Genomic DNA, 13,686 nt, shown 5'->3' on the forward strand with positions numbered 1-13,686 from the left:
CTCTTGGATGTTAAGGGTCCTTCCGCTTCAGCCTCCAGACTTCTGGGAGCACCGGTTAAGCATCCTGTTTTTTTTTTTTTTAATGCATCTCATGCAACTGCAGGCAAACCGTTTATATTCATTACTTTAAAAAAAAAAAAACTTTACGGTTTTTCTGGCTACAAATTTAGTATGCTACTTTATTTTTGCCCCTATCAATAGTGCTGCGATGATCATTTTGCGATATCTTGGTTTTAGTTTTTAATTCTTTAAACTAGACCCTTATGAGACTTTTTAGTCTTTTAAAAGTCTCGGAAATACTCCGAGACCGGGTACCTTATTTTGCTATTATCCGCTACTCACCATAAAAGAAAGAGCTGAATTTGTGGTTGGGTTCCGAGTTTGAATCTTGGTTCGACCTCTAAAACAAAATCCACCAGTTCATAAGAAAACCTTTACGTTCTTTTCACTTTGCATAATATCGAATACCCATCATGCACTCTTTGCCGCCAATACTTTGAAATAGGGCGGGAAACCGGATGTAAAAAGTAAGGGTCAAAAAAAAATCTTAACTTCTTTAGGATATAGGGTGTTGAGAATCTTGGAGCCGTTGTTTCTCCAGGAACCAGAAAACTAGTGCCTCTGAACTGGGTACGCAATTTGAAATTAAAGATAGGACTGCTATCAACAATGAATGATGCATCAACATTTAACCCACATCCATCCCTACTCCCTAATCCCTGGCAATGCCTGGCACACAGTGGGCGATTCCACGGATCCTAATAACTTTGCATGGTTGCTGCTAGTAGGATCCCAGGGCCAAGCAAGACTTGCTCTACTATGCCCCCTTCTGGTCACCTGAATATGATAGAAGTGGACTACATTTCCCAGCATGCCTTGGAGAGACTTCCGTCCAGACTGGAAGGATGTTGGCGCACAAGACTGAAGCGGCGCACTTTGGGCGAACGCGGCTGGCGGTAAACGTACTGGTGTGTTATCTGCTGAGGGGCAGTCATGTTTCTCCAGTATTACCTCAACGAGCAGGGCGATCGCGTCTATACTCTAAAGGTAAGGGGAAGAAACAGCTGTATATCATAAGGACGAGAAATTTAGGTGAGAGGAGCGGTTGGAATCGTCCTTCGAAGTCCAGTGAGTGGAGCCATGTCGGAGCCAAAACGTGGTAGATAGAGGCAGTGGTTTCTTGTCTGACCATCGTGTCTTCTGGACTCAGGTTTCTTGTCTCCTTCCTATCACACCACACATATACTGAGATCTTTTTTTTTTTCCTTGAGCAGAAATTTGACCCCATGGGACAACAGACTTGCTCTGCCCATCCTGCTCGGTTCTCCCCAGATGACAAATACTCAAGACACCGAATCACCATCAAGAAACGCTTCAAGGTGCTCATGACCCAGCAACCGCGACCTGTCCTCTGAGGGCTTGTTAATCTCTTGTGTTACTCGTCCCCCGGCCGATTATCAGCAACCAAACACTTCATTCCGTGAGCCTGGAAGCCTTCCCATGCTGTTTAGAATCCCCTCTCTCACTAAAGTCTGTAGTGATGGGCATCGCCCGTAAAAGGAACGACTTTTTTTTCCATGTTTTGATATACTGCCCGGTTATTAAAGATACAATGACTTGAAAGTTCGTTTTGTGTGTTTTTGGAGGAAAAGATGGGGGAAAGGATAGTACCGATGGTGGTACAAGGCCACTTGTAAGTCGTCATTGTAGCAGTAGAACTGGGCTATCAGTGATAGGTTGTTGAGGAAGAAAGACTGTGAAAGACTCCTACAAAGGTCAGTATTCACTGGAAAAATACTCTACTGTCTAATCGTGTCCCCTTTAAAATATATTCCGAATTCTTCAAAGATAAAAAATGTATGTGTGTATTAGTATTTTACCTACGTATATCTAAGCATATGTGTCCTGGTAACCACCAAGGCCAGAAGAGGGAGTCAGATCCCTGGTGACTAGAGTTAGACAGTGAGTGACAGCCAGCCTTTATGTGGCTGCTGGGGATAAAACACAGACTGGTTCTCTAGGAGAGCACCCCTGTCTCCAGCCCTACCACTACCTTTTGAGTTCTGGGATAACAAGTGTGCCCAACCCTGGGAGTTTTCTCTTTCTTTTTCTTTTTAGACAGAGTCTCTGTAGAGCTGACTGTCTCAGGTCTAACTGCCTCTGCCTTTGAGCACTACCTTAAAGGCGTGTGCCAGCCCATGGAAGTTTCTTAACTAAGTCAAGGACATCTGGTAGGAGGTGTGTCTTCATGTTTTTTTCAGTATTGGATACAGTTCTGTCCTTCGCATGCAAAAATAAATAAAATATTAGCGTGGTTAGCATTATTATAGGACACCAGCTGTGCAGACCAAAATAAAAAGATTTCAGCCTAGAAGTATTAATAGTCAGTATGGAGAAAAGCAAACTGTCGGGAATCTAGCAAGGACTTAGAAGATCCCCTGGATAATCTCATCTGACACATGGCCTTAGGGAGCTTGATTATCAGTGTGTGGGAGTGAGAAGAGCTGTAAGGGTGAGCTAGGTAGTATATATAAGTACGTGTAAAAAGACAGGCACGTGTCAGAGAATAAAAATTGTGCAAACTGTCTTTGTAAAGTCTGTGAAGTTTGAATAACCAGCAAGGCTGCCTTAGAAAGTAGATTCTTGAGGAGTTGGATTTCTTTTCTTCAAGTACAATTGGAAGTTTTAATCAAGAGATTAAAGGCTATGTAAAAAATCCAAGCTGCACATGATGGCTCATGTCTAATCCCAGCATAGAGAGACTGAGTTAATAGGAACCCTGTGAGTTCCAGGCCAGCCTGGGCTATGTAGTTAGTCCTTATATCAGAAAACCGAAAGGGAGCTGAAGTTGCACATAACATAGTAGGTCGAGTGCCTTTCTAACATGCACAAAGCCATGCAGAAGGCTAGGTTTAGTGACCCTGTAATCCAGCACTTGGGAAGTGAAGGCAGGTCAGGAATTGAAAGTCATCCTCTGCTATATAGAGTTCGAAGACATCTGGAGACTCCTATCTCACTTTGTCTCTAAAGAGCAAAAGAAGTATTTTGGCCAGCAAACGTGCTTCGGCCACAAGCCTGCAGACCTAGGTTCAGTTCCTGGGACCCACAAATAGAAGGATTCATGTGTATGTATACACTCTAAAAAAATAAGAGTGTAAAAAAACAACCAACCAACCAGTTTTTTTTTTTTTAAAGATTTATTTATTTTTTTATATATAAGTACACTGTAGCTGTCTTCAGACACACCAGAAGGGGCATCAGATCTCATTACCGATGGTTGTGAGCCACCATGTGGTTGCTGAGATTTGAACTCAAGGCCTCTGGAAGAGCAGTCAGTGCTCTTAACCGCTGAGCCATCTCTCCAGCCCAACCAACCAGTTTTTTAACCCTGCCCTCCACCCTCACTGATGAGGATAGAATCTAGGGCCTTGGATATGTCAAATATCTCAAAGATTGAATACAGTCTTTTTGTTTTTCTTTTTTAAAGATTTACTTATTATATGTAAGTACACTGTAGCAGTCAGAACAGGGCATCGGATCCTGTTACAGATGGTTGTGAGCCATCATGTGGTTGCTGGGATTTGAACTCAGGACCTCTGGAAGAACAGTCAGTACTCTCAACCACTGAGCCATCTCTCCAGCCTTGAATACAGTCTTAATGTTTGAACAGGTTTTCTTTTATTCCCAGGCTATTAAAGTACACTGTAGCTGTCTTCAGACACACCAGAAGAGGGCATCAGATCTCATTTCAAATGGTTGTGAGCCACCATGTGGTTGCTGGGATTTCAATCAGGACCTCTGGAAGAGCAGCCAGTGCACTTAACCACTGAGACGTCTCTCCAGCCCCAATTTCTTCTTCTTCTTTTTTTAATATAAATCTTTTATACGTTTTTAAGCCCGCAGGGGTCAGATCGCCTAGACCTGGAGTTGCAGTCAGTTAAGAGTCGCATGTGAGAACTGGGGACCAAAGTAGGGTTTCCTTCAAAGCAGTAAATGCTTTTAACCACTGAGGGTCACTCTAGTCTCCTGATCCATTATCAGGTATGCCGATTTAACAGTTTGCACCTAGGAGGAACTAAGGACTCAGGAAAGGCTCCAGGGAGCTCCTGCATTTTGATCAAACTTTCAGAAAGTTTACAAAACGTGATTGAACTGAAAGTTATTAAACACCTTGACGAATTAAACGCTAAACATTCTAGTGTTGGTAAAGTAGGTCAAACCCTGGGAATGGTGCGGAGCAGATACCCCAATGTCCTCTCCATGTCTGTATAGTTCTCTTTAATGGAAATTTAAGCCTGGTTTGCAATTTCAGAAGGATAGGAACAAGAAGGGGGAAAGTAGCCCACGATGAAGATGAAAATACAGGAGTTTTAGAGAAGACAACTGAAATTTTACAGAGGTCACATCTAAGGTAAATAAATACAGTAATGGGAGGTTTGGGTGCCATAATGTTAAATTTTTCAGAGAAATTTTTATTAGAGATGATCCTTGCGGTTCCGGAGTGAATGTACATTGACTGCCTCTAAGCAGCATGCTGAGTACAAGCAGCACAGGTTATCAAGAGAAAAAGCAGTTTGCCACACGCGTTCAGGCCGTGGAATGGACTACAGTTCCCGTCGTGCTCTACGTGAGAGTCGCCGGTTCGCGCAGCCGCGCTGTCCTCTGTCTCGGCGCTGCATACTCCGGGCGGGGCTGCTGTTGCCCGCCCGCGGGACGGCGCCGCCCTCTAGCTGGCCAGACTACTCCGGACGGTTAACCTCGAATGAGGAACGAGCGGGGCGGGAAGGGGAGGGCTGCGGCGGCGCGGGCAGAGCCCGCCGCGCCCGTGGCGGGGGGCGGCGAGGTCACGTAACGGCCTCGGGCGTCTGCCGGGGAGGGGGCCTTCTGTGCTCTGCGGCTCCGAAACGGTTAGCGGCTAGTAAACAACAGCTGCGCGCGCACCCGCATCAGCTGGCGCGGGCTCCCGCACCTGCGACCTCCTCCTCCTTAGCCGGGACCAGCCTGCCGGGCCGTCTTCTCGGCCGAGACCCAAGAAAAGCCGGCGAGAGGCTACCCGCCCCGGGCCCGGGAGGAACGCGCGTCCTGTCACACTCAGGGCAAACACGGCGAGCGGTCGTGGGTTCGAGGGACTCGAGACGACCTGCCACGACCCTGCTGTGGGAGCTGCCCTGATCCGCTAGCCGCCGCCAACAGCTCCTTTGCCAGGACGAGACCTCTGGGAGGCAGGAATCCACTCTGCCTCGGCATCCTCTCGTTGCTCTCCTCTTTCTCCATCCTGTAGTGTGGGGGTATTTTCCCGTTATGCATGCGCATCTCTCCCACCAGACCCAAGTGGATTATCGACCTCAAAAACATCGGGTGGCTCAACACACACCTCCTCCCAACCAGACCTGTGGGGTATTCACCTGATACACAACAGGTGGCTGGTGCACACCTTTGCGCAATCTGATCCACGCTATACACGCCTGATAAGGGTGGGCCTGCATGCTCTGTCCTCAGCTAGAACCGTGGGACACTCGGCAGATAAAGGACTAACTACCTCATCCGGACCCTGGGGGTTGAGCAGAGGGAGGCGTCACCAGCTGCTGTGAGATCATGGCACGGAGCCCTCAGCCCTGGACCAGGGGAGATAGCTAGGATTCTGAAGGAACCAAGTTACACAGGATTAGCATCGTTTTGTTCTCATTTTGTTTCTCAAAAATTATTTTTTTCAGTTACTGGTGGGGCACTTTATAAAACAGTTGACTTGAATTCTAAGTAGAAGGATTCTTAATTGGGCCTTTGTGGGATGTAAATCAAGGTAATTGAGGTTTTTGTTTTTTTTCTTTCTATTTTTGCAATCAAAGGTAGCTAGTGTAGGAGGAAGAGTTTTTGTAAGCTTTTCCTTTTTTCTTTGTCAAAAAGGAAAGGAAAAAAAATGCATCCTCCAGAAACCACCACCAAGATGTCTTCAGTTCGGTTCATGGTGACACCAACAAAGATTGATGACATTCCAGGTTTGTCAGACACCAGTCCGGACCTCAGCTCTCGATCTAGTTCTCGAGTAAGATTTAGCTCCCGAGAAAGTGTGCCAGAAACAAGCCGTAGTGAGCCTATGAGTGAACTGTCTGGGGCCACCACTTCTCTGGCAACTGTTGCCCTAGATCCTTCCAGTGACCGGACTTCTAACCCCCAGGATATTACCGAGGGTAAGTAGAAACTCAGAGAACAGGATGTTTCAACGCCTGGGGTGTCCATGCTGGATAACTATTCTGTTTTATAATTATCACCTGGAATTAAGGCCCGCATTCCTGTGATGCTTAGGAGTGTGGGAATAATAGCGACAGTTAGTAGGTCACTGCAGTAGTCTTTTGGCATGGGAAGGTAGCTGGCAAGAGGTCAAGGAAATGTATATTTTGATTTCCTCATTTTTGCCTTATAACTAAAATGACTATTTTTAGTTAAAGATAAATAACAAAATTAAATCGCTTACATCACAAAAAAATCCTATACTAAAATTTTAATGGGTTGGCTGTGTGCTCTCTAGAGAGCTCTGGGCTTTGACTCCTAAGTCAACATTTAAGCCAGGTTATTACTTCTTGTGTCTTAGTGGTTTCTTTTTGAAGACTTAGTTGGGTGTCATAAAATTATTTTTTGAAATATATGGTTTTATAGAGTATGTAAAGTAACTGAATTCACTCAAGGAGATGTTATTCTTTTGAACGAATGGAGCTTGCAAGAGGGCCTTCAAGTGCCTGATTCCCACATAATTTCCCTGCTGAGCTTTAAATAACTATTTTGTATATTGTATATTGGGTTTTTGTAGTCAGGACTTATAGAAGCCATTTCTGTTCATATTGGACACTTTCCAGACTTGACCTTGAACTGACCAGACTGACTGAAGTTTTCATTTGACTTAGTGGGAAGAGGTGATACAAAGAGAAAAGTTACTTTTTCCAGACTCAAAAGTTTGAGAACTGCACTTAGTTTTATGCCACATTTGGACCAGCAAAATCTTTGTGGGGTTTTTTGTTTGTTTGTTTGATTTTATTTTGTTTTTAAGTTTTTCCCTTAAGAATCTTAAAGACTTTTAAAAATTCTATTCTGCACAAGTTTGAAAACATGGTCTTAACCACTGACTTGTTAAAGCAAGGCTGATTTACCATTTCCGGTCTCAGGAAATATTGTTCCTCCTGACCTTAAGTGTTCCGGAAGCCAGAATAGTTTTAGTTCCTCAAATTTGTTTGTTTTCAATGTCTTGAGAAAGATAGACTTGGTAAAGCTCATAGTTCCAGAATTTACTAATCTTTAGCTGGTCGTGTTTCTCTTATGGCAGTAGCTATGTGTTAGTTCCTGGTCTAATGCTTTCCATTGCTCAATAAACCTTACACTGGGTTATATACACTGTGTCAAAGGTGAAATATGAAATAAAAGATCATAACTTCCTTTTCTACCATATCTATTTATTTATTTTTGTGACAGGATCTCAAATAGCCCAGGCTGACCTTGAATTTTCTGTGATCAAGGATGAGTTTGAACCTGCCTCTACCTCCCAAGTTTTGGGATTGAAGGTCTTCTCAACCACACCCAGTTTTATGTGATGCTGTGGATGGAACTCAAGGCCTCTTGCATGCTGGCCAGGCACTCTGTCAACCGAACTACATCCCTGGCCTGCACCAAATTACTTCCAAATTATAGTTTTAATCTTTAATTCATCACACTACATTTGAATTGTTAAAAACTACAATCTGCGTAAGTCCCTTCAAGGAGTACTGATACCTTTTTATTGAGTCCTGTATTCCAGTTGACATGATCGGGACTTACATCTTTATATGCATACTTAGACTGTAACTGCAATATCTACATCACTTTGTGGTGCTTATTTACGTATTCTTTCCCAACCAGATTATAAAGTTCTTGAGGACAGGATAGTTTTAGCACCTAGTAAAATGTGTGGTATCACATCTGTTTTGTGCTCAGTAGTGAGTCAAAGGACTTCCAGACATATCCAACAGTAATTCAACAAAATTTTAAAAGATATGGTGAAGGGCCAGAGGTGAAGGCACACTCCATTAATCCCAGCACTTGGGAGGCAGAGAGTAGTGGATCTCTGAGTTAGAGGCCAGACACACACTCGTGCACACGAACACACATTAAACACAGTGATGAAGGGAGATGAAGCAGAGGAGTGTATGTGTGCATGCGAGTACAATGAGAGAATTGCTTTAAATATTTCTGTCCTAGTGCCATTTTTAGAGACTGATTTATTTACATTAATATTAAAAAAGAAAACCTCTCCAGCTGATTCAACTATGAAACTAGTGCTGTCCACAGCTCAAAGGGAAGAATGACTAGTGCTACACACGTGGAAAACACTTTGATATCATTTGAAAGGTGATCCAACATGCCTCAAGTGCTTAGGGCACATCTAGCTTTTTAAAAAAATATTAGAGGATGTTATAGAATACTTTTTACATTTGGAATCACCACATTTCCTGTGGAAATTACCCGACCTAGTTGCTTTCCCAGTTCCGTGATATTGTATATGTAGGTCTCATCCAATCCCAAGTCCTTTTCGTAAGATGGTGGTTTTAAAATGCCGAGCATTTGTTTGTTTGCTTGTTTGTTTAGTCCTACAAGGTCCCACTATATAGTTCTAGCTGGACTAGAACTTGTTATGAAGGCTGTATTGGTCTTGAACTCACAGAATTGTCTGCCTCTGCCTCCTGAGTGCTAGTGTTAACAGAGTGTACCTCCATTCTCAGCCTCACCAAGCGTTAAAAAAATATTTTTTCAAATAAACATCTTCTGTTTCCCCAAAGCCAAAACAAATGAACTTCGTTGCATACACCCTTTTCTTAGATATACTACTAATGATTATTGACTACCTCTCATATTTTACTTTGCTTATTAGTTTTGTAATATTATGTAAGGAAGAAAAAAGACATGTTGGTATCACATATCCAAAGCATTTGTGTGTGTCTGTATGTGTATATGCAAGTGTCAGCATGGTTGGGTGTGGAGGCTAGTGACTGTCTTCCTCAGTCACTCCACACTTTGCTTTTTAAAACAGGGTCTCTCACTCAACCTGGAGTTTATCTGTTTGGGAGGCCAACTGGGTAGCCAGCAAGCCCCAAGGATCAGCCTGTCTCTCCCTCCACAGTGTGGATATGATAGGCACACAGTGCTGCACCAACTTTTTACATGTGCACTGGGGAGTCCAAGCTCCACTCCTCATTGTCCATGTTTGGCAAACACTTTAGGACTGCTCCATCTCCCTTCCTTTCCCAAAGGGTGTGGGTTAAGGCTATAATTGTTTTCCTCCTCCTCTTCATACTCCATATCAATATTAAAATTTATAGCATTCTGCCTTCACCTTTGTTTATGAAACACCCTCTTAGGTACCTTGGTTCCTAAAGCTAGTAGAATTCTAACATCAGGCCATAGAAGTAGGATGTGTGGACTATAATTGATGAATTGACAGAAGAAACAATTACACTTGGTACAGCTCATTTTATTTTTTTTTTTTATTTTATTTTTTTTTTTTTTGGTTCTTTTTTTCGGAGCTGGGGACCGAACCCAGGGCCTTGCGCTTCCTAGGCAAGCGCTCTACCACTGAGCTAAATCCCCAACCCCGGTACAGCTCATTTTAAAGCCTGATAATATACTATTCTTTATCACAAAAGCAATCAACCAAGTTCAGAATATGGGAAATTGTGTTTAATGAGTAGATTTTTCGAAACATGAATAGCACAGGGTAGAAGGAGAGTGATTTATAGAATAAAAAAAGCCCTGTCAATCAAATGCAGTGTGTAGGTTTGGTTTGGCTCCTATAGTGCCCAGAACAACTATAAAAAGACACTTGGGAGAAAATTGGAACTGGGTAGATAGTATACATCTATAGTCCCAGTACTTGACAATGAGATAGAGGGGTCAGTTTACCTACAAACAGGCCTCCAACCTAGACAGCATAGTGAGACACTGCCTCAAAAACAAGTGCAAGTCACAATAATTGAAATTGAAATACATGGTATTTAAAAACATTAAGGAATTATTAATTTTCTTAGAGCTGCGTGTGATATTGTCATGAGAAGCCCTCAGGTAAAGATAACCTGTTGGAGTATTTACAAATGAGATGAAATGTTCTGGGTTTCACACATGCACACATGCACACACTCAATGAAAGAAAAAAAAAGAGCTGGAAAATAGAATTTATTAAGTACATGAGGAGCCATTTTATTATTTTCTCAGCTTTTATTGTATAAGAAAATCTTTTGAAAGGATGAATTGTACACTCAAGAGTCAGAGACAAGATCACAAGTTCAAGACCTGTCTAGGCATCATAGGCCCTTGTCAGAACAAACAGCGCACGGGTTACACCTTATGAGAATTCGCTGCACACTCACAGGCCTTTGGCTTGACCCAGGGCTACTTTCTCCTACTCCCCCAAGAAAGGTTGAAATTTGAGGAGCTGGCTTTGTAGGCAGTATCTTCTGTTACAGAGGCAGTCCTGGAGCTCCCTGGATATGGATAAGTACCATATCCAGTGAGTAATTGCTACAGTGATCATGTCACCTTCTAATCTATCATAGTGTTCTCGTCCATCCCTCACTAAGTCTTTCCTCTCTGAGCCCACATGCTTTTCCTCTCATTGGCATGCTAATGGCTTTGGAGTCTCATAATCTTTTTCTTCAATTGAAAATAGATTCTTTTCTCATATACTTCCTGATGTCATATGATATTTACTAATGGAAAAGGGTAAAGAGAGGAAGATAGTCCTGGAGGTCTGGGGCCTTACAAAAGTCATGCTTTTTGCTTTAATAAGGGGAGTGCTATTTCAGGCAGCCTGTAATGACCTATCAGGACATTACAGTGTTGCTATTTAAGGTAACTTGTAATGACCTGTCAGGACAATATTACCCTCTATGCTTTTGGATCATGAATGGTTTCCCTTTTGCTCCTGGTGACTAATAAACATTTCTGGACTACCAAGAACTTTGCACAGATTCTAACAAGGTGCCGCCTTTATGCCCTGAACCATAATGGCCGTAAGCACATGGCTTCACAGGAGAAGAGCAAGCTGGCATTCAGTCTTCACTACCCTTGCTCTTGGCCTGATGCACTTACCCACAGTCTACACCCAACAGACATGTTAACTGAGAATAAACCAACTTACGTGCACAGTAGTTTTTGGCATTTTTTTTTTTTTCTGGAACTGAGGACCAAACCCAGGGCCTTGGGCTTGCTAGGCAAGCGCTCTACCACTGAGCTAAATCCCCAACCCCTGGCATTAGTTTTTGAATAGTACATATCTCTTCACAGTAGATAGAAAAATTGAAATGTTCATTGTTGGAATTACAAAAGCATTTGTTAAATGTTAAGCAAAATATTATTTTAATTGAGTTTTATAAGTTTTACAGATGAATAGGAAAACAAGGTATTTCTATTAACACTCTGATTAGTGCTTTAAGTGTGTTGTGTAGAATCTTTTTGTTTTGGTTTGTATTTTTGTTTGTTTTTTGAAACAGGATTTTTCTGTGTAGATCTGACTGCCCTTGAAGTCACTCTGTAGACCAAGATAGTCTCAAACTCAGAGATTGGCCTGCCTCTGCCTCTGAAGTGCTGTTATTAATGGTGTGTGCCACCACCACCTGGCTAGAATCCTTAATTACATGTGAAAGCAAAACCACATAACATATAACACATGTAGGCACATACATGGGACATTTTTCCTGAACAATAGTTCAATGATTGGTTAGTAAGTATTTTCTTACTTCTAAACTATACCTTTGTCCTATGTTAACATTTCTTGTTTTCAGAACATTTTATTCCTGCTACCCTTGAGTGTCTGTATATGAGTGTGCGTATGTGTGACCACACGTGAACATGTATGAGTAGTTAAGAGACTGAACCCACGGTCTGTCCCCTTGCTAATTAGTTACATGGCCTACCATGTTCTGCTGCTGAGAAGTCTCCAGCCATATATTTAAATTTTGTTATATACAATAATGTACTGAAGGTTGGTCTGGGCAACTCTTATAGCTTCAGTTCGTCTCAAATTCATTAACATCCTACCTCTACTACCCAAGTGCATATTTTATTTTTGAAGTGGGATCCACAAGCATGTGTGTGTGTGTGTGTGTGTCCATGCATGTGCATCACAAACATGAGCATGCCTGTCTGTGTGGAGGCCAGAATCTTGGGTATCAAGTCTGGAGCCACCCATCTTGCTTTTGAGGTAGGGTTTCTCAGTGATATTTGGTGCTTACTAATTAGGATAGGCTGTCTAGGTCCCCCTATTTACCAGTAGGTTCTTTACTCTCTCTGAGCTGTTATTCCAATTTTTAAGCTCCTAAGTCAGTAGTGAAACTTAATTTACAAGATTTCATAATCAAGTCAGAATAAATAAATTAATCTCACAGACCGGTAAGATGATTCAGTGGGTAAAGACACCTGTCACCAAAACTCATGACCTGAGTTCAGTCTCAGGACCCACATGAATTGATGGAAGGAGAAAACCAATTCCTAAAAAGTTATTTATTATCTGTCTTCTAACCAGCATATGCACATGAATTAGCCCCCCACACCAAATATGTAATAAATCTGAGAACTATGCAAAATGTAAAGTGTTGAAATTTTTCCATAGAGTAACGGACAAGATTGACGTTTTCAGAGGTGCAGGGTTTAGAGCTGGAGCGCGGGCTCAGCACAGTGCCCTTGCAGAAGACCTCAGTGGAGTGAGAGCCCAGCTCTCACAGCAGCCTGCATCTCCAGCTTCAGAGGGCACTGGGATTCATTCACATGCAAACAACAGTCCTGCCCACCTGTAAATACCCCAGTTAAAAACATATTTTTTAAAATGTGTGGTTTTTAAAATTAAAAAGCTCAAAACTAGAAAAAAAAAGCAGTATTAACTCATTAAGTGGCGGGTATTTGGGGTTTTTGTTTTGTTTTTTTATATTTAGTTTAGTTTTTCTTTTAGTATCTTATTTTTGTGGGTATAAGTATGTACCCTGAGGCACATGCAGAGGTTGAAGACAAGTTTGGGGAGGTGATTCTCTTCCAGCATGTAGGTCCTAGAGACTGAACCCGGAAAGTTAGGCTTTGAGACGAATGCCCTTTGACCTTCGTTACCTCACTCACCTCTTATGTTTACTTTTCATTCCTAATGTTAGTCCTTTGTATATCAGATCTCTTTTTGGTCAGGAGCTAGCTGCATTCTCGCCTCCTGGTTCCTCACCCAGTTAATCAGTGGCAGCTTTTGGTTTGCTGTTTATTGCTGCATTTGATAATCCTTGGTACGTTTCTAGTGACCTTGAGAAGTCCATGTGCAGAAGCCAGTTGATAGCATATATCTGTTTGCTTTCTTAATCATTTCGTACATTTAAGATTTTTAGCTAAGTGGCACTTGAGTGTCTTCCATCTTACCAGTTAGGTTTGCCTTCACTTTGATGAAAAGCTCTTCATTTTACATGGTTAAAGAAAAAAGAAAACACTATTTAAAGTAAAAACCTTTGTTTATGCGCATACACATAAACGTTTTCACCTAAGGAGTGAATACAGTTGTCTGCACAGGAAGTTACAACACAGATTAAACTTTTAAAAGATATATTTACTTATTTTATATATATATGAGTGCACACTCACTGTCTTCAAACACACCAGAAGAGGTCTTTGGATTCCATTACAGATGGTTATGAGCCACCA

The 13,686-nt window shown here is 42.2% G+C and overlaps 2 protein-coding genes across 3 annotated transcripts in view; both read left to right on the forward strand.

Annotated features, from left to right (window-relative positions):
- Window positions 1-905: 905 nt before the first annotated feature.
- On the forward strand, window positions 906-1,626 carry Nop10 (NOP10 ribonucleoprotein). Its single transcript, XM_032903876.1, has 2 exons — window positions 906-1,047; window positions 1,275-1,626. The coding sequence occupies exons 1-2, from the start codon at window positions 994-996 to the stop codon at window positions 1,413-1,415; spliced, it is 195 nt and encodes a 64-aa protein (XP_032759767.1). The 5' UTR covers window positions 906-993; the 3' UTR covers window positions 1,416-1,626.
- Window positions 1,627-4,900: 3,274 nt separating this feature from the next.
- Slc12a6 (solute carrier family 12 member 6) overlaps window positions 4,901-13,686 on the forward strand; it is a 94,864-nt gene continuing 86,078 nt past the window's right edge. For both annotated transcript variants that reach the window (XM_032903878.1, XM_032903879.1), the window contains exon 1: window positions 4,901-6,188. In XM_032903878.1, coding sequence (XP_032759769.1) covers window positions 5,918-6,188 — 271 coding nt within the window. In that variant the 5' untranslated portion in view covers window positions 4,901-5,917. The remainder of the gene's footprint in view (window positions 6,189-13,686) is intronic.

This window comes from Rattus rattus, chromosome 5 (assembly GCF_011064425.1).
Source record: "Rattus rattus isolate New Zealand chromosome 5, Rrattus_CSIRO_v1, whole genome shotgun sequence".
Lineage (NCBI taxonomy): Eukaryota > Metazoa > Chordata > Mammalia > Rodentia > Muridae > Rattus > Rattus rattus.